General features: G+C 50.8%; 7 protein-coding genes across 7 annotated transcripts; 2 read left to right on the top strand and 5 right to left on the bottom strand.

The window, feature by feature from the left end:
• Nucleotides 1-1,068: 1,068 nt before the first annotated feature.
• PtrM4_061380 (uncharacterized protein) lies at nt 1,069-2,100 on the bottom strand (the record flags this gene model as incomplete). The annotated part of the gene is made up of 2 exons (XM_001932884.2): nt 1,069-1,745; nt 1,815-2,100. 2 exons carry the CDS (start codon nt 2,098-2,100, stop codon nt 1,069-1,071), a joined length of 963 nt encoding a protein of 320 aa, XP_001932919.2.
• A 2,129-nt stretch (nt 2,101-4,229) lies between these two features.
• PtrM4_061370 (uncharacterized protein) lies at nt 4,230-5,272 on the top strand (the record flags this gene model as incomplete). Its single annotated transcript, XM_066105543.1, has 3 exons — nt 4,230-4,232; nt 4,281-4,836; nt 4,887-5,272. The coding sequence occupies 3 exons, from the start codon at nt 4,230-4,232 to the stop codon at nt 5,270-5,272; spliced, it is 945 nt and encodes a 314-aa protein (XP_065964170.1).
• Nucleotides 5,273-6,046: 774 nt separating this feature from the next.
• Nucleotides 6,047-7,078, bottom strand: PtrM4_061360 (Qor, NADPH:quinone reductase and related Zn-dependent oxidoreductase; the record flags this gene model as incomplete). The annotated part of the gene is made up of 1 exon (XM_001932881.2): nt 6,047-7,078. The coding sequence occupies one exon, from the start codon at nt 7,076-7,078 to the stop codon at nt 6,047-6,049; it is 1,032 nt and encodes a 343-aa protein (XP_001932916.1).
• Nucleotides 7,079-8,016: 938 nt separating this feature from the next.
• On the bottom strand, nt 8,017-9,099 carry PtrM4_061350 (Malate-L-lactate dehydrogenase; the record flags this gene model as incomplete). The annotated part of the gene is made up of 1 exon (XM_001932880.1): nt 8,017-9,099. The coding sequence occupies one exon, from the start codon at nt 9,097-9,099 to the stop codon at nt 8,017-8,019; it is 1,083 nt and encodes a 360-aa protein (XP_001932915.1).
• Nucleotides 9,100-9,430: 331 nt separating this feature from the next.
• Nucleotides 9,431-10,092, bottom strand: PtrM4_061340 (Thioredoxin domain-containing protein; the record flags this gene model as incomplete). Its single annotated transcript, XM_001932879.2, has 2 exons — nt 9,431-9,779; nt 9,863-10,092. 2 exons carry the CDS (start codon nt 10,090-10,092, stop codon nt 9,431-9,433), a joined length of 579 nt encoding a protein of 192 aa, XP_001932914.1.
• Nucleotides 10,093-10,538: 446 nt separating this feature from the next.
• Nucleotides 10,539-11,863, bottom strand: PtrM4_061330 (zf-PARP multi-domain protein; the record flags this gene model as incomplete). Its single annotated transcript, XM_001932878.1, has 4 exons — nt 10,539-11,123; nt 11,171-11,537; nt 11,633-11,780; nt 11,833-11,863. The coding sequence occupies 4 exons, from the start codon at nt 11,861-11,863 to the stop codon at nt 10,539-10,541; spliced, it is 1,131 nt and encodes a 376-aa protein (XP_001932913.1).
• A 2,583-nt stretch (nt 11,864-14,446) lies between these two features.
• PtrM4_061320 (vegetative incompatibility protein HET-E-1) lies at nt 14,447-18,289 on the top strand (the record flags this gene model as incomplete). Its single annotated transcript, XM_066105542.1, has 2 exons — nt 14,447-16,008; nt 16,060-18,289. 2 exons carry the CDS (start codon nt 14,447-14,449, stop codon nt 18,287-18,289), a joined length of 3,792 nt encoding a protein of 1,263 aa, XP_065964169.1.
• Nucleotides 18,290-19,384: the final 1,095 nt, after the last annotated feature.

Genomic DNA, 19,384 nt, shown 5'->3' with positions numbered 1-19,384 from the left:
CATCCTTCAAACTGAAGTTGCATCGACGATAGGCTTCCACTTGACCTCCGTACTATCAGATAGAGAACTAGATTCGAAGATCTTAGTTTCTCAATCGAAGTGATTAAACAAGGCTGTGTGCGGGGCTTCGAAGAGGCAGCAGTAGCTTTATGCATTTACATTTTGAGTCATGGAGTATGCCGCATACAAGACCGGTGGATGAATTTCGAGGATTCAGTCTATATTAGGCCAAAGTCTTACTTGCAACCCCTCCGATGCGCGGCTTTAAGGCGTGGTTGGGCGTTGGCACACTTTGTTTGCCGATGGAAATATTTCGTAAGCCCCAGATTACTGCATGATATGCCTGGTTATGAAACTTTCGGGAGTGAGAAGATAGATATCCCACAAGCCTACTATTGGAAACATGAGCAATGATTGAATCGTCTTTTTCGCGTCTTCGCACTCCTGTTTCGGAGGGTCGGCAACTGGAGTACCCAGACAATCACATACTGTCACGGCCTATTCGCGTTCCCTGCGCTCACTGGTTGCGGCGCATGTACTCCACTCACCTGGCTTGTAAATGTTCCCCCGAAGGAACATAAACAGGTATTTGGGTACAGTGGGTTGCGCTTTTTGTTAGATGCGCGCTTCTTCATTGCAGTTCCGATCTCGGTAACACCGTCGGCGAAAGTGTCTTACTGGCGTTTGAAAGGCACAGCATGATCTTAGGCTAGAGAATAGATCAATCCATTTTGGTGAGTTTGAAGAGCTGCCAGTAGATTATATGCAGTATTGTGGACGACGCTACACTGTGGCCGATGAAGCCATGCGATGTTCGGGTCCGATCACCACGCTATTGGAGAATCGATGTAGTCGGTCGCAATTCTAACTATGCACTATGCGTCGCTTGTATAAGAAACTCCAATATCGTAAGTTGCGAAGCTTCATAAGTGCTTAGTTCCTGTACATACCTTATGATAGATCTGATCAGGAGCTAGAAGAGGCGTTGCATAGTGATTTCCGTCAAAAGCATAACTCAAACGGGCTGCGTCTTAATTGATAGAGACTCGATAGTAGTACCGTGCGTCTTCACCCGTCTTGGATTTGAATCACCCCATAGATGTGCGGCGATTTCTGTCTTTTGTGTTCTTCCAGCCAATCCAACGTTGTTTCCCAATCAGCGTCCAAATCCTCTTCATCGAGAGAGAGATCATAAGACTCATGATCAGGCATTTCCTTGTCGCTTTTGAGACATATTCTCATCAACGACCGCTCAGGGATACTTGTGCGCTTCTCAGCATGCTCCTGAAATACTCGGAAGAAATCTTCCGCGGGCGCGTTCAGATCTATCCACATGTTTATCACAGTTTTTTCCCACACGAGACTTAGTCGAATCTTAGTTGTGCTTGCATTGGGGTCATCATGTCGGACTGAAGGAGCAGAGGTAGCATTGGTCCGGAGAGGGAGAGAATGTTCCGTGTTCGATGGATGCGAGCGTCGGACTGTAGGAGCAGGGGAGTTTCTTTGGTTCTGACGAACTTCCTGTTCTACGCCACGTAGTTGCTGCTGGCTCATGAAGGCCTCTATCATACTGTTTGGCTGCAACTGCTCCCCCTGGTCGCGCCTCGGTAACGAACGGGCTGATCCGTCACCTGTCATTGCGGAACGGTGGTAAGATGGCGCGGGTGGTGCCGACCCTTGAAGACCAGCGTCAAAGATCCTATTTTGCTGGACATGCGGTTGTGCAACAACGGTATTTTGATAATCTGACCGGAGTACACATCGTATCAGCGACAAGGTCTAATCGTCATTCCAGCTGAAGCGTGCACACACACCTTGAATTTCCTCACCAGAGTCTTCGAATCCAAGAAGCATATCTGGTCCGAGTCGGTCTTTGGGTACCACATAGAACATGGTGCTGTGCGTCGCTTCAGAATCAGGTCGGCGCCATGTCAGCTCAATGCACCATTCGACAGATACCAACTGTAGATTACCAGTCATGCGACAAGGTACATAGATCTCTTGCTCTTCAGCCGGACTCAGACTGTAAGCGACGTTCAGCTTTCGCTTTACGACGACGTCGTCACGAATCACGCTGTACTTGATCGGGGCGGTCTTCATGCGAATCGGCGTATCTCCCTTACTTGCTCCACCAAAGACAGGAACTACTATATACTCTCCCGACCCGCTTTCATCTCTGGTTGAATGCGATGTTACGGACGATGCTGTTCTCGCAGGGCTGAGGGGATACGTCGGAGCGTTTGAAGATAGGTGGCGTGGCAGCGTTTGGCGTTGAAGAGGAGACGCAATATGATCCGGACTATGCACAGAGGTTGACGCAGATTGTGCAATGTCGAATCTATTGGAAGGAGGGGAAGCCTCGTATTGTCTGCGTCTAGACTGTAAAAGACAGGATGTGATTTCCTGGCGAACTCTCTCATCCTCACAGCACCTGACAAGTATATCGTGGGCTTTATCCGGTCGATCTGACAGTAGCTGCTTGACCAGTGCATGTGCGCCTAAGATGTCCATGGTACACAGCGTTGTGGTCGAACTGCATGTGGGTCCGAGGCTGAATGGCGTCACACGAACGAGCTCCGGTAGCCGCGGGGAACAGCGCTAGCCAAGGCGCATTCCATCAGTGTTACTCATAACGGCCACGGCGTGAGGAGGTCGTGAGGGGATGATGCATGGAGCGCAGGCGCATGGCACTAGAATTGGCGACAAGGCAGAAGATGATGGGGGCGCAGACCGGACGCTTGGATGGGGAGGAACCAACGTGTGCTCGTCGATGCATGGAGAACCGAGCCTAATCTCTCGCTTCTTGCTACGCTTTACCCTTTTAGGCTGACCGGCGCATATCCTCCAGTTCCTGGCGATGTCATACAGCAAACCTGGGGCACCCACATGCAGTGTGCAACCCGCATCTTCAGTTCATACCCCGCCCGGCTACATGCTTACTCCCAATCACAACTCCACAGCCCCCTTTCATCATAAGTACAGCGCAATTCAAGTATGGGCGATAACAGCAGCCGATGTTTCTCGGAGCCCTTGGACTTCCAACAATGACCTCAATATCCACTTCCAGTTGCTCTTCCAATGGAAAACATGTCACACAGATAACCACTTCCGTCAGTCGAAATATCTCAAGTGGCAATGCGGTTCAAATCAACGGTCCAGTGGCAGACAAGATTTATAATCTCAACTTGTAAGTTGAAACCCCACTTCGATCGACTGGAAAGGTCCCTGACATGCACAAGTAAGAACCTGGTTATCCGATGCCAGTGCAGCTCGGCTTCCAAGACCATTCTATCTGCAAACGAATCAGCGTTACGAAGTAAATGCGCATGCACGATACTGAGCAGACCCAAAGTAGTGAAGGCCTCGACCTCGGCAAGTGTGTCTGCAGAATATGGGATAGAAATACCGGTGAGTCATTCTTCAAGCGATTCGCTCCACGAAGATGTTCTGATAGCGACCAGCAAAGCGCGCTAGATGGCTCATATCCAGGCCAGAACTTGAGTATCTACTCTAGATCGAGTGGGCAGTGTCGAATAGTTCGCGCGTTGTTTGCGGCCAGTGTGTCTGAGAACTTTGTCTCACACAGAATCGTCAAACGCCTAAAGCTCGAAGCTCATAACGACCCTTCGGTTGCGATAGAAGCTACATGGGGTCTAACCCGCATCCCGCCCACGAGCGAGTATGTCAGCCTAACTTGCCGCCTTCAAGAAGGCAACGACTGCGTCACGCACCGCTTCTACGTGGTCAAGCTTTACTCGTTTGATCTCCTTATTAGCGCAGGCGCAATCAAACACAGCTGAACAAGCAAGGAAGCAGGATCTACAGCAAGATTTCGACCAATGCGCAATCAACTGCAATACACACCGCTGGTTGGATGCACAATCAACCTCAAGTCTTGTGATCCTCAAGCTACGCTCGTTGGACGGATTTTCGACTTCATTGGGCGCCATCATCCGTATGGACGTGGGATTTACTCCAGCTGCGTCTATGGCTGCAGGTGGCTTCCAGATAGCGAATCGGTAATTGAAGTTGTTCATGCATGCTGCGAACCTGTGACCGGACGACCCGAAAATACGGGCACTGCATACTTAATAGACTACGCACTCTTCAAAAGTCGCCAGTTAAACTTCGTAGGAGATAAGTACGAACTTACCTATCTGCATTGCCTGTATATCTTGTGTCACTTCCTGCTCCTTGACAGCAGTATCGGAACGCGTACGCTCAACACCATGGTATCTCTCCAGCTTCCGGGTATAAGATGAAGCTAATGTGTCGAACAGGCAGATGCTCTCGTCTTTATCTCCGTAGTCCAGGCTACTACCCAGCTTATCGAACAAGCTTTCCGAATCTTCGCCCGTCTTCGCAAGGCGCATAACCGTCAGAAAGCTCTTGTCGATGTTCTCAATCGCCACAAAAATGAAATTGAGAGCGTCAAGTTGATAATTGGCATCTTAGATGATGAGGAAGAACTGCAGCAACTCGCTACCGTTCTTGCCGAGTTGGTTCGAATGCAGGCAGTCCAAAACAAGCTGGCAGATTTGCTCGGGACTCTGGATCCAAAGATGAGGAGCCCGGTCAATCAGTTTACACGCCAGCTGGTGCATGGTTCAGCTGACGAGAAGAAGCTGGGTAGTATCATGGATGAAATGAGCCATATCAAATCATCGTTGTTACTATGTATCCAGGTCTCCAACGTTGGTGTGACGCGCTCCATCGAAAAGGAGATCGTGGCGAATGCGGAAGTCATCCAACGAATTGATCAGAATCTCCGAGAACATATCCAGAACTGCGAGGGCTTACGGATTGCCAGATTGTTAAAAGGTCGACGTCCATCAAGTGAGTGTTCAGTCAATCACATTTTATTGACCCACCGCTAACGACCGTAGACGATGGCACTGTACCTTTGACTCTCGCCGACCTAGCCTCCCTCAACGACGATGAAAACAGTGAAAACAGTGGAGATGAAACCCTCATCGGCGATTCCGACACATGCTCACAAGAAATCCCTCTGAAGACTGAACGCATCGTTAGACGTAATGAGGTGCACAACAAGGCTCTCCAGGTCAATGCTGCATTGGGAGAGGATCTTTGGAAAGATGTCAATCGCCTGGTCATCGAGGACAACAAGGCTGACAGCCAGGGTATACAGATCAACTATGCCATGCCGCGAGACATGATGATGATGATGCTTGACCAACAGAGTAAGGCTATAGCTGTGTCAAGTTCGATATCAGGGGCTCCGCGTCATGATCGCATTATGGTGCAGGTTTAGGACATATGGGAGGCTTATGATTTCAATTCGATATATCTTCTCGCAATTCTTTTTCTCATGTCATGGAATCATCCACGAGGTATAAGGCAGTAGCCATACTCTTTGTATTACGCTTTTCTTCATGTACATGACCACGGCACTTTGTAAATAGTAAAAATGACGTGCTTTGCTTCATTGGGTCGGGGAGTTCATCTCTTTTCCGCCCGATCAAGATCAGACCCACCTGTAGATACCCACTGCCTAGCGTAACGCTTAGCCCTGCTTTTGGTCTTCACTTTTCCTCCTTGACTAGCTCAGCATTATAGCACAGGTTATCAGGCTCGCAACACTTTCAGCTTTGTTAGCATTAGACTGCGTCCTACCCCAGATCGCCATTAGTATTACGTGCTGCAGACTTCCACCGCCCTCTCCACTTTCTTAGCTCATGTGCAACCGGAAAATTACTTATCCTACCCCAGGCTATTTCGCTCCAAATTGGTTGGATTTACTCTCGTATATGGCTCCGACATGTCTGCGCAAATCCACGTCATCCTCGGAGGAACTGATTCACTGCGACGGAACAGACTTGTCAATAATATGGGCAACCCCTCTTTGTCATTCAGGGTCCAGCTTTTTCATAACGATGACATCAGCTAAATTTGACCTCCAATATCCGTGTCCATCTTCCAGATACGTACTAAGTGAAGTACGGTTTCTATCTACTGCTAAGCTGACTCCAGGAAGCGCTGCAAAATTGACCAGCCCGCTCAACAGCTTCTTCTAAGCACTATACGCTTAGCCCGCGTATTCCTTGCTCTCGACTACATCGATCAGGATCTTCCCTGCCATCCCGCCTTTCTTGTGTCTGGCGAACGCGTCAGGCACCTGCTCGAACGAAAAGGTCGAATCAATGACTGGCTTCACTTTTCCTTCGCCCATCCACACTGCAATTTGCTTCATATCCTCGTGCGTATTTGTTGCAATTATGGACTTAGTCTTGGTTCTGGTACCCCCGAGGAAGTGTGGGAGCTGCGTACCGACGACTGTGTTGACGTAGGATGCTCCAGTGATGCCTCCCCCAACTTGGGCAAAGTGCCGCTTCTTCCCCGGCAGTATGAAATTGTCGCAACCCAGAAACAGATCAGTAGGCGAACCGCCAATTGCGTCCACAACGTGCGCAAAGATCTTGCCTCTCTGTCGCAGCGCCGTCATAACGTCCTCGTGCTTGTAGTCGATCACGTCTTCCGCGCCGAGATCTTTACAGAGTTGAGCCTTTTCTGCAGAACAGGTGACTGTAACACTGCAGCCCAATGCCCTAGCGATCTGGATGCCAAAGGTACCAACACCTCCTGACCCACCATTGATCAGAACCTTATCGCCGGGCTCGACAAACGGCGCAATGGCCTGGTATGCTGCGAGGGCGCAGGTGCCAACAGTACCTGCCAAGCGCGGATCGACGTTGGATGGAAGCACAGCCAGACCCTCAAAGGGTGCGACAATATATTCGGCGAGAGAGCCCTGCTTGAACGGATCCATCCGGCCGAAGACTGGGTCGCCTGGGTTCACGCCTGTGACCTTGCGCCCGACAGCGACTACATAGCCGCCAAAATCGTAGCCCGGCGACCTCGGATATGAGCCCATAATCTTGGAGATACCCCCAATCTCTATCGGGAACCAGTCACCCTTGTAGATGCTCGCTGAGACGACTTGGACGAGGACAGCGTGCTTGTCGAGATGGTCGGCAGAAGGGCGAGGGATGGTGACGAGCTCGAGGTTTGCGCTGACATTCCCTGGAACGGGAATGCGCCAGGCTCTGCAGTTGCTCATTTTCGAAGTTACAAAAAGATGGATTTGGAGGCGGAGAGAATGGGGGCTTTGCTGCGGTCCGCTGACTTGCGGTACACTTTGCAAGATGAAGATGGTAGGGCCCTAAGTAGGAGGGATGTTGTTCTATTTATCCAGCTTCTTTCCGGCATGTGGAAGCGTTGTATATAAAGATTGCTAACTCGATCACCTTCTAGAGCCAGGGTTCCTGTATCAGCCTCTCTTCCAAGATGGCCCAAGAACAAGATCGACAGGCTCTCAGCTGGACAAGCTCCCATGCTGCCACCTTTCCTTCTGCTGCGCCTGCTCTTTCCCGACACTTGTTCCCTCGTACAAGGCGGAAATTATATTCACGATAGACGAAGCGGAGACAATGCGCAGACGGGCTGAGTACCCGACGTCCACTTTGACCAAATTGCGCCGGCTTTGCGCCGAATCGACTAGTCCCTAGATGTATATTTTGTCGTCCACAAAGCGATCTTACACTCTTCAGCCACTATTTAGGGTCTGTGCTCTGGTAGTAGCGGATGTTACAGTCCAGTGTGGATACGTGCCGTGGCACGTGTATGGCCTAGATGCAGAGACTAATACCACCCCACTTATCTATCGAGACGACGATGCTGTTCAGTTATGGTAAGTTTCTCCTATGGTTGAATAGAGTAAGATAACCGTGGCTGTTGTGGAATTGACATTTTGCCCGCAACTACCGCTAGTGATGGAAGAAGTGTGGGCGACGCTGCAGTGCAAATTGGAAGTGGTACCGTTTAAGGGGGCTGTGGCTTGTGGCGTCTCCCGAGGCCACTACTTCCCGCCTAAGTTGCCTTAATCCTTCTCAACTCTAGCAACAGGGTAGTACTGTGTTCTTGAAATGACACCCATCCTAAAGACGTTACGCGCTGTTTAAGGCAACAACTGTGAAACAAACCGTTTCCACATCCCTCTCAGCTCTCAACACTCTGCACAACCAACGGCTTAACCCCCACCCTCTCCGCCTCCGCGTTCAGTGCATCCACCTCCGCCTGCACCAGCGGTATTCCCCCCTTCTCCCTGTTCCTCTGCGTGACCTGCTCAATCTCGCCCGGGAAATAAATCCTCTCCACGCCATCTGCCTTCTCTGCGCCCACGACCCTCTCATACAGCACCTGCATCCTCTCCCTAAACTCATCCAAACTCATGAACAAATCCGGCTTCACCGCAATCAAAAAATGCCCCACATCCGACGGCCGACTAGGATCATAAGGACCGGTGACATCGCCTGCAAACGCAGAGCCTGACAGTACACCACTAAACACATCCATCATCACGGCTAACCCCGAACCTTTCGGTCCTCCCATGGGTAACATGACACCGCCATCCAGCGCCTTCGCAGGATCATCCGTGCTCTTCCCCTCTTTATCCAGCGCCCAGTCCTTTGGAATCTTCTCCCCTCGTCTAAGCGCCTTGTAAATCTTGCCTCTGGCTGCTATACTAGGTGCCATATCGAGTATAAAATCATTACCGTCTTTACCAGGTGCACCGCATGCCAAGGGGGAAACGCCTAGGAGTTTCTCTCGGCCTCCCCAGGCTGGGAGTGCAGGCGATGAGTTCGTGTACACGATACTCATCATGTTTGCGTCGAGGGCTTTTTGCACAATCCAGGCGCTCATGCCGAAGTGGTTGCTGTGCTTGATGCTGGCCATGCCGATGCCGTAGGTTCTTGCTGACTCAATACATGCGGTCATTCCTGCGTCGGCGGCTACGAAACCGAAGCCGTTGTGTGCGTCGACTTGGGTTACCACGGGGGTGGGGTGCGTGAGCGTGGGAGTGGCGCTGGGGGAGAGGACGCCTTGCCGGATGCGGGTCATGTAAGAGGGGATGCGGTTCATGCCATGGGTGTCTACGCCGCGTAGGTCGGCGGCAACGAGGCATTGGGCGATGAGTTTGGCATTTTCGGGAGCAACGCCGTTGCCGGTTAGAATTGAGGTTACGAAGTTTGTTGCTTCTGAGGCGGAGACGTGGAGTTTGGGCGATGCTTCGGATGCCATGATTGGTGTTAAATTGGAATGTCAGTTAGAGACTGTTGGGTGTAGATGAACGATGTTGAATAGCTAAACCTCTCAGTACTAGATATGAGTACAATGAGTCATGATGCGATATGATTCTTAGTAAATTGGGGATTGTTGAGGTTGTGGTCGAGGCCTGTCTGAGTCATGTTAGACTTCCCCACTTCTCCGCATCGGCCACTGGACTATCAGAGAAAATAAAGATATTTCCGTAAAGAAGAAAATGGTATATCGTGAACGCCTTGTTTGTATCCCAAACGCCGTCCAATCATCCAACCCGTTGATTCACTCCTTCTCTGCATTATTTCTCCATCTACCGCCTGGCTTTGACGTTGAATGCGCTTTCCTCAGCAGCCTTGAATGAATCAAATGCAAACAAGCTGATGAAGTATAGCGCCGCAAATCTCACCAGCACATCAGTCAACCCGCCGTTACCCATCAGCATCCGTTGTATACCGGCGAACGGGCTCTCGCCTACTGGGCGGCTGGGTTCGGCGGCTGAACCAAGGGTGCGCCCTTTGGTCTGGAAGACAGTAGAAGAGGCGCCGGGACCAGAAGTGTCACTGGCGGCTTTGCGCACGGCGGCTGTGAGGGCTGCGGGGTTGGCGCCACGAATTGTGTCGACAACGGAACCGGATTTGAGTACGAGGAAGGTCGGCATACTGTATAAATGCGGTGTTAGCTAAGATTTCTATGCGCAAAGTTTTCTGGAAGACGCTATGCCTCAGAAGCTGGGTATACGTACGCTGTGACGCCATACTTCTTCGCAACCTCTTGCTGACTGTCCACGTCTACCTTGACGAACTGCATCTTGCCCGGCTTCGTCTCCTTCTCTGCCAGGCTCTGAAATACAGGCGCGATGGCTTTACATGGTCCACACCAGTCTGCGTAGAAGTCGACAATCGTGTATTTGGACTGCGACAGAAGTTGGGAGAAGTGCGAGGACGAGGTTACGGGGATGATTTTGCCTGGCATCGTGGCGAAATGGCGGGCTATAGAGGCGTCGAAAGTAGGGGTTTTTAGAGACCCGGTCGTCGTTGGGTAGATCAAAGGGATCACTGCGAGTAGAGAGTTTGGCGTAGGTGTTGCGGGGAGGACAGCTTGCTGCTTGCGACAAGGATACGCCACTTGAAGCTCTTGTGGGGCCGTGCGTACGGAAATCCACCGATTTGCCAGCTTTCACCACACTAGGAAGCTTGACACAAAAAACACGTCTAGACAACTAGGAAAACAACGAACAGCCATGGAAGGTCAGTGCATATTCCCCTCTAGAACATTCATGCATTAGATCATAGCAGCTACATATGTGCTTTATTGTACCCATTCGCTCCCTCGCAGTCATTTCCATGTCCATCTCCCCATGATATCTCCTACCTTCCTCCAGCTTCATGCATCATTCCTGTATGCTCGGCGATTGCAGTCTAGGATAGACCAATAGGCTCTTTGAGGGGCATTGCTCGGCTCCTTGACTTCTTTGGCACATACTCAGCCTCAGCCTCAGACTCGCTACTGTTTTCTACCTTGACGGCTCGCTTCTTGGTTCGCGTTTTCTTCGCTACGGGTTTCGGCTCCGGCTCGTTGCTCCCATTGACCTCGTTGACGCCACGCTTCTTGGCCTGTGACTTCTTCTCCAGAGGCTTGGGCTCAGGCTGGCTGTTTGACTCAACATCATCCACGTCACGCTTCTTCACCCGTGAGTTCTTCGGCTTCGCTTCGACTGCCAAAATGGGTGCATCCTCCATCTCAACATCCTCGTCTTTGACCTTGACGTCAGGATCATCGATGCGACCTTTAGCTGCCTCTTTCGCCTTGGTCGTCTTAGTCCGGGCCTTCTTGGATTTTACGGGAATTTCGTTCTTGCTCTCCGGTGGCTCAACTACCTTCCCTGTCTCGAGCGTCTCCATCACTACATTCTGTAACTCTTGGGAGATTGAATCCAGGCCGTCCAGTGCGTCGTCATCAGCGAGTCCCATAAGACCGTGCAAGTCAATGTCGGAGATGCACTTCTTTTAGATTGTCAGTGTGAGGGTATACAACAGAGCAGGCCACTTACCCAATGCTTGTAGACCATTATTGAGTGTTCTCCGTCAAAAGGGACGAGAATGCCGAGCCTCAGCTCATTCCGCAGGATTTTGATACCCTTGGCCAGACAGTCGCCGCCGCGACAAGCAGCCGCACGGACAGCGACGTCGACCTTGTAGCCTGTTGCATTCGTGTATTCCTTGGCATACTTCTGCGCGTTTCCTGCTAGATCTTCGCGGACTCCCTTGAATTCTTTGTCTGCTGGTTTGCCTGACTCGAATGCAAGGCGTACCTGCTCCTGGCTCTCCTGGCTAAGGCGTTGGTAGTCCGGCGCTTTAGTAGGGTCGTTATCAGTCGTCTCCACTAGGCCCGCGATTTGTTGTTTCGTTGCACACGCCCTATTTATGTTAGCACAAGGCTAAAGAATTCCAGGAACACCGTCATCTCTATCCTAACGCATTTCCGTAGAACAGATTGACAATGGATTACTCACCAATGACGCCAAGCCATATACCACCTTCTCTCTACCCCATTGTCGAAAAGTGTATGTGTTCCGATGCGCAATTCTCCCTTCTTGATCAAGGTTTTTGCGCGCTTGCAGGCTGCCTGGTTACATATCGCAAGGGCATTGGGTGAATGTTCTAGTCATTGTAAGTAAGTAGTATGTGTAGGAACTGTTCAGCCAACACATACCTAGACGCCATTTGGGGCCTTCGTCGCCCATCTTGTTCAGATTTGGATGAGTAGAAACTGTATGCGCGAAGAGAAGGGTTGGTGGAGTGAGGTAGGGTGCGATGGGTGCACTTGCCCTGAGCAATCGCGTGAGGCTTGGCGACGAACGAGGAAGTCGCAAGGGGTACCCAATCGCAGCGGGGAACTTTCGATGCGGGAAGTGGAAACTCTGGGACAAAAGTTTCTTTCATAATTACTGAGTGATTAATTTCCATGGTTTGGGCTCTGGCATTGTCGCAAACCGGTCTTAGACTTTGTCTCTGGTTGTTTCTCTGTACATCCGAGCCAAAATTGTCGCACCCACGATCGCGGTTACTCTTCCTCACTTGCTGTTGGAGTTTTCGGTAGCTCCAGGCAATGTGTGATAAATGCCTATTTAGCAACAGCAACAGCGACTCGACTTACTAACTCAACACACATGCTACGGTGTTCCATGATAGTAGGTTCCGCTGTTACATCATGTTCTCTGTCTTACAATTTAGACTGACTGATATATGCAGAAATTCAACTTTACGACACCTAAAACGTACAGAACCTTGTGCATGTTTCTGTGGTGTATGAGTAAATACTATCTTCTAAACAACCACGCCATACAATGCCTTTATGATACTCTAAGCGAATTGCACGCATCTCTAAATTTTGGACTCATCACTTCCTGAATGACTGCTTGGATTGGCAGCACAACAGAAGCTTTTTACGTCTACCATCGATACACCAAACTCAACAAGATTGTAATTTGAGCTTACGAATCGCACAAGTGCGGCATCGCAACAACTAAGTTCCAGTCCCATATATGACCTTTACAAACAGAATTACGATATAGTCGAAGTGAAATGTGTCGGGAAGCCATCAGACACTGAAGACGCATTAGAGACATGGAAACCCAGTGTGAGTAATTTCACCTTTTCTTGTACGTTCAGTCCGTCCAAACACGAGTTAGCTAAACTAATTTACACCTGTCAGGCATCGTTCTTATACAATGCGGTGCTAGGTATATTGCTTCAATTGCCTTCTTGTATGTTAACATCAAGATATTGCTTTGTGAGAACTTGCTGCTTAGCAAGGGTATTTCCTATATACGTTCACAATGTCTCTGCCTCATGATCGACCTACTGCGACAATCCTAGTGAATCGTATGGACCGTGTGGCTTACTCCCAGCACCTTGAACTTCCCACGTAAGGTGTGTCCCTAAGTGCAGAGACACACTGTGTCACGAGACAAGTTCACATTACGGACGTCCGGAAATGCTTCCTCTTAAACTTGTCGAGATGTAAATGACACACAATTATTCTCCAGCCACTATTTCTTAAGTCAACTCATCTCCGATACACATCGCTATGGTGTCGGCTAGCCTATTAATCATTGCGTTAACGTCGTCAATCGACTCTTCAACGACACCCCCCTGTCTATTAACGACTATGAGGAGAAACCAACCACTCGGAGGGTCGTAAAGAGAGCACGAAGAAGGAAGATCGATTCCTTTGGCTTGTGATCTTATTTCAACGTAGGAGCGAGCATGCCGGGAGCCCCGTAGTGCGAAGTAGGAGATCTCTTGAACCAAGCCCGAGCTGGCGGGATACGCTAACGTCGCTTGACATGCATAAGCCTGCATTAGCGTTCTTGTCACCTGCTGTAACCTATTGTAAAGAATACGGCGCTATGCCAGTCGCGTATGCCTCTCAAAATAGATGCAGCGCATAAGCGTCTACGGCCGCGCGCGTACACAGCGGTTGTGCATGAGGCTGCTCTGTTCCCTGCTTGAGTTTTAGGTCGCGATTAGGTAGGCGAAGGCTGCGCGAACATGGTTTTTGTCGGCCGGGCAAGCCAGTCTCCATGCATTCACTTCTCACCAGCTAGCTCTCCTCTTATAGGACTAGCTCCTTCTGCTTAGGGGCTAGCCTCTTCTAGGCTTCACCCCGCACCTATATAGCTAGTCCTTCGCTGTTCTCAATACAACAACGATTTCGCCCACTCAGTTCCCCGATAGTTTTTAGCATGATCCGCATTAATAGCTTTTCCTTGGCCGGGTTAGAGCCGCTTGCTGGCATTAGCTATACGCGTCGCTCGAGATGTTCGGGGCCGGTGTTGAGGCAGTCGTCGCTGCGTTGCGTTCCGGCCCGCAATAGGATAGCGGCACAGTCCCTGTGGCCAGTGTGTCCTTGCGCGAACCAGCACGCGCTGCACATACATTCTAATATACTTCTACAGTACACGACGACCTGTGAAACGCGATCTCTGCGGCATTACATCACATGCCTAAGCAATTCTTGCTTCTAGGTTCCCAGCACGGTGGCTGTCGCGCGATCATGCGTTGTCAGCCTTGCCCCTGGCCAGCCTCACGTCACGGCACAGGCGGGCTGCGCCTCATGCCCTGGGCGTTAGACATGCAGCATGCCCCAACAACGAGAAGGCCAGTCTTCCTTGCCTCTACCTTAGCATTCGCAACAAACCCAACAGCTACAGTCTTCACGCCCTGCGCGAGCGAGCCGTTGTGCGCCGTCGATTCCGTTGGCCTGCTTCGAGGCTCCAAGACTTCCTTCTACCGCTCGCTTATACGGACACATACATAGCCCGATGCGGCTACTATATACTGCAAGCGATGAGAGGCTGATGTGGACTGATGACTTGATTGGGGACAAGACCCCCCCGTATGCGATCTTGTCGCACACCTGGAAAGAAGGGCAGGAGGTGACATTTACCGATCTGAAAGGCCTAGACAACGCAGCAGATGCCAACGCGCGGAACAAGGAAGGGTATCAGAAGCTTCGCTTTTGTGCGCAACAGGCTAAGCGCGACGGTTTGGAATACTTCTGGGTAGACACCTGCTGCATCGACAAGTCAAACAACACGGAACTGTCAAAAGCGATCAACTCTATGTTCCGATGGTACCAGAACGCCAAAAAGTGTTATGTCTTCCTTTCAGATGTCGGCAGTGACACTTTAGAAGGTGATGACGAGACGGCGTTCAAGCAGAGCAGGTGGTTTAAACGAGGCTGGACCCTCCAGGAACTTCTTGCTCCCCATTCTGTTGAGTTCTTCTCTAAAGAGGGAGTGCGGCTGGGGGACAAGGAGTCGCTCAAGCACACTATACACGAGGTTACCGGAATCTCCATGAAAGCTCTGTCAGGGAGCGACTTGTCCGAGTTTGACATTGCCAAGCGTTTCTCTTGGGCAGCGAATCGGCAGACGACAGAGGAAGAAGATGAAGCATATTGTCTGTTCGGCATATTCGGCGTTCACCTACCACTGATCTACGGCGAAGGCAAAGAGAGAGCGTTGAAACGATTGAAGAAAGAGATAGAGACTTCCGAGGATGCCTCTGTGAATAATACGAAGACTCGCAGCCGAAGCCAAGAGGAGAGAATCAGCAAGATCTGCAGCTGGCTTTCAGCGCCTGACCCATCCACAAACTACTACAAAGCGCACAAACAGCGCCAGGCTGAGACTGGGCTCTGGCTACTGGAAAGCGCAAATTTCATAGAATGGAAAGAGAGAGCACTGTCACGACTGTGGCTGTACGGGATCCCAGGATGTGGAAAGACTATCCTGAGCTCTACTATCATCGAGCATCTACTACAGTACTGCCATGGTAACATTAGCATGGTGACGACGTACTTCTACTTCGACTTCAATGACATACAGAAACAGGATCCGGAGTTGATGCTCCGCTCATTGCTCTGCCAGCTCGTGCAGCGTTCGATTACGATACCTAAAGGCGTTGACGCATTGTTCTCGTCCTGTGAGAACGGGCAACGATGGCCATCAGTGAATGCGCTTTTGGAAGTAACACAGCAGGCCGCGCGAGAATTTACGCAGGTTTACGTTGTTGTCGATGCTCTCGACGAATGCATACAGCGCTCGGAATTGATGGACATGCTTGAAACAATAGCTAGCTGGCGGCTTGATAATCTACATCTGCTTATGACCAGCCGAAAAGAGCGGGATATCGAGAAGTATTTGGAGGGCTACGTTAAGGAAGAGGACGCGGTGTGTCTTCAAAGGGACGTAGTGGACCAGGACATACAACGATACGTTCAACAAAGGCTGCGTGACGACAAGAGCTTGGCAAAATGGAATAGAGACGCTACTGTTAGGCAAGAGATCGAGGCGGCACTAATGTTTGGAGCCCGCGGAATGTACGTGTGTTTACTAAGATTCTCGCACAACTAATGCTAACGACAATTAAGGTTTCGATGGGCAGCATGTCAACTTGACACATTGGCAAAGTGTCGTAATCGAGCGATGCTGCGTAGTTCACTTGCCACTTTGCCGCAAACACTTGACCAGACATATGACCTTATTCTTGCCGCTATTAGCGAAGAGGATTGCAAGTACGCGATGCGCATCCTGCAATGGCTAACATTCTCTGCTCGACCCTTGTCCGCCGAAGAGATCGCCGAAATTGTCGCTATTGACACGGAGCGCGACCTAGCGTTCAACCGTGATGAGGTTCTAGAAGACCCACTAGAAGCACTTGATATCTGCTCTAGTCTTGTTACTGTTACGACAAACGAAGCGTTCGGAGGATTAAAGCCTACCCAACGGATCATTTCTCTAGCACATTACTCAGTTCAGGAGTATCTTGTCTCAGACAGGATTAAGCAAGGATTAGCAAAACAGTACAGCATGCAAGACGTCGAATGTCACAAAGCGATAACGAAAGGCTCTCTAAAGTACCTGACTCAATTCCATCAACTATCGCCAACAGACATTCAAGAGAGATCGGCGCTAGCAAGGTACACAGCTGAGTTCTGGAACAGCCATCTTCGAAAGACAGGAGACGACATGGAACGGATAAGTCACCTAGCGATGGACTTAATGAATATTGAAAAGCCTGCATTTCTCACCTGGATCCGGTTGTATGATCCGGACCGTCCTGGAGAGAGGCAAAACTTGGAGAGAAGTCTAGATAGTATACCCCCGCCGCTCTATTATGCAGCAGAGTTAGGCTTAAGGACGATTGCGAGATTACTACTTGATCAAGGTGTCGACGTCAACGCACAGGGCGGACGCTACGGTAATGCTCTACAGGCGGCTTCACGTAAAGGCCGCTGGCAGATAGTCGAGATGCTGCTCGACAAGGGCGCCGATGTTAACGCGCAGGGTGGAGAGTATAGCAACACACTATATGCAGCTTCGCGCATAGGCCACTGGAAAATAGTAAGAATGCTGCTTAACAAGGACGCCGACGTTAACGCGCAAGGTGGATACTTCGGTAACGCACTGCAAGCCGCTTTAGCTAGAGGCCACGAGCAGATAGTTGAGATGCTGCTCGACAAGGGTGCTGAGGTTAACGCACAGGGCGGACGCTACGGTAATGCTCTACAGGCGGCTTCACGTAAAGGCCGCCGGCAGATAGTCGAGATGCTGCTCGACAAGGGCGCCGATGTTAATGCGCAGGGTGGAGAGTACGGCAACGCACTGCAGGCAGCTTCAGCAGAAGGCCACGAGGCGATTGTGAAGCTGCTGCTCGATAAGGGCGCCGAGGTCAACGCGCAGGGTGGACACTACGGCAATGCACTGCAGGCAGCTTCAGCTAGAGGCTACGGGCAGGTAGTCAAGGCGCTGATCGACCGGGGCGCCGAGGTGAACGCGCAGGGTGCAATCTACGGCAATGCACTGCAGGCAGCTTCAGTTAGAGGCTACGGGCAGGTAGTCAAGGCGCTGATCGACCAGGGCGCCGAGGTCAACGCGCAGGGTGGAGTCTATGGCAGTGCACTGCAGGCAGCTTCAGCTAGAGGCTACGGGCAGGTAGTCAGGGCGCTGATCGACCAGGGCGCCGAGGTCAACGCGCAGGGTGGAGAGTACGGCAATGCACTGCAGGCAGCTTCAGCTGGAGGCTACGGGCAGGTAGTCAAGGCGCTGCTCGACAAGGGCGCCAACGTTAACGCGCAGGATAAAGACTTCGGCAACGCACTGCAGGCAGCTTCAGACGGAGGCCACGAGCAGATAGTCCAAATGCTGATCGACCAGGGCGCCGAGGTCAACGCGCAAGGTGGAGAGTACGGCAACGCACTGCAGGCAGCTTCAGCTAGAGGCCACGAGCAGGTAGTCAAGACACTGATCGACCAGGGCGCCGAGGTCAACGCGCAAGGTGGAATCTACGGCAACGCACTGCAGGCAGCTTCAGACGGAGGCCACGAGCAGATAGTCCAAATGCTGCTCGACAAGGGCGCCGAGGTCAACGCGCAGGGTGGAGAGTACGGCAACGCACTGCAGGCAGCTTCAGCTAGAGGCCACGAGCAGGTAGTCAAGACACTGATCGACCAGGGCGCCGAGGTCAACGCGCAGGGTGGAGAGTACGGCAACGCACTGCAGGCAGCTTTAGCTGGAGGCTACGAACAGGTAGTCAAGGCGCTGCTTGATGCGGGTGCTCATCAACATCAGGAAGGCAACACTGTATCAGGGTCCGAATAGCATCGCTCAGGCCCTAAGCAGGTATTTTTAGGTGCGTAGTAAGCATCTGTCAGATATTCACTCTCATCTGGAATACTGATGAAATAGGTAATAATGGTGATGATATTGATGATTCATTGTGTGTTGGTTCTGTCTACGGTTGTGGGCACACCTGGGGGGTGCCAAGCCTTCCTGTGATCCGATTGGCTCTCTCAGATGCCGGGTCGCGCTAGTCTAACCCAGCGTCTGTACGCTCTCATCTTGTCAGATAGCAGGCGTGTCGAGCCGAAAGTGCCGACACCGCTAGCTAATAACGGGTTAGCGTCTTAGCAGAACAAAACTCTCAGCGCGCACCTTAGAACGAAGAACAATCAATCATGAACATCCATCACTTTTGTGCAATATCTCATCTAATCTGACACATCTTCAACAGTGCTATTATCTGACAGCATCTTTTAGTTAACGCATAAAAGGACACGGGGCACAGTTCTCTATATGCAGCGTAAGATGCTCTTAGAAAGCTATTAACATACGCTACATCTATTTTAGGGCTAATACAAAGAAGGCATAGCGTTTTATTTATTACATTAAATTACTAGTAGCTAGTGAGTGCGCTAACGTAGGCTAAGCTTAGCTGGCAGGTCCCGCTGGGTTGGGTCTCGCTGTAGGGTTTCCCTCTCTCTCTCTTCGGGGCTTTCGGCGAGCTCACTACTACGTTTAAGTGACCTTTAAAGTCGAGGAACATAGTCTTCGTTAACTGCTCTTCCTCCCAAGGTCTCCGACGTTTGATGAAATTGTCTAGATCGCGAGTAGACAGGGGGTTATCGACGGAGAATTGTCCGACGGTGTCGGCGAAACGATCGACAGTACGACCAACACTTCAGAGATCCTTATCGGACCCTGTTAGTCTAAACAAGAATCGATTAATTAACACCGTATATAAAGATCAACTCTATAACTTCTCCTAATAGAGGCGCCGAAACTCCGAACCACCAACCTGTCTCTGGACATAGTGTGTCTCTCCACCTAGGGACGCACCTTAACCCAGTGGTTGAAACGAGAAACTACTCAACAGCTCAACCCCATCGACTCGATTGCTCTCGACAACAGGATCAA

The sequence above is a fragment of the Pyrenophora tritici-repentis genome, chromosome 2 (assembly GCF_003171515.1).
Source record: "Pyrenophora tritici-repentis strain M4 chromosome 2, whole genome shotgun sequence".
Lineage (NCBI taxonomy): Eukaryota > Fungi > Ascomycota > Dothideomycetes > Pleosporales > Pleosporaceae > Pyrenophora > Pyrenophora tritici-repentis.
Note: the sequence above shows the minus strand (reverse complement) of the source record. Positions and strands in the feature narration are given on the sequence as shown.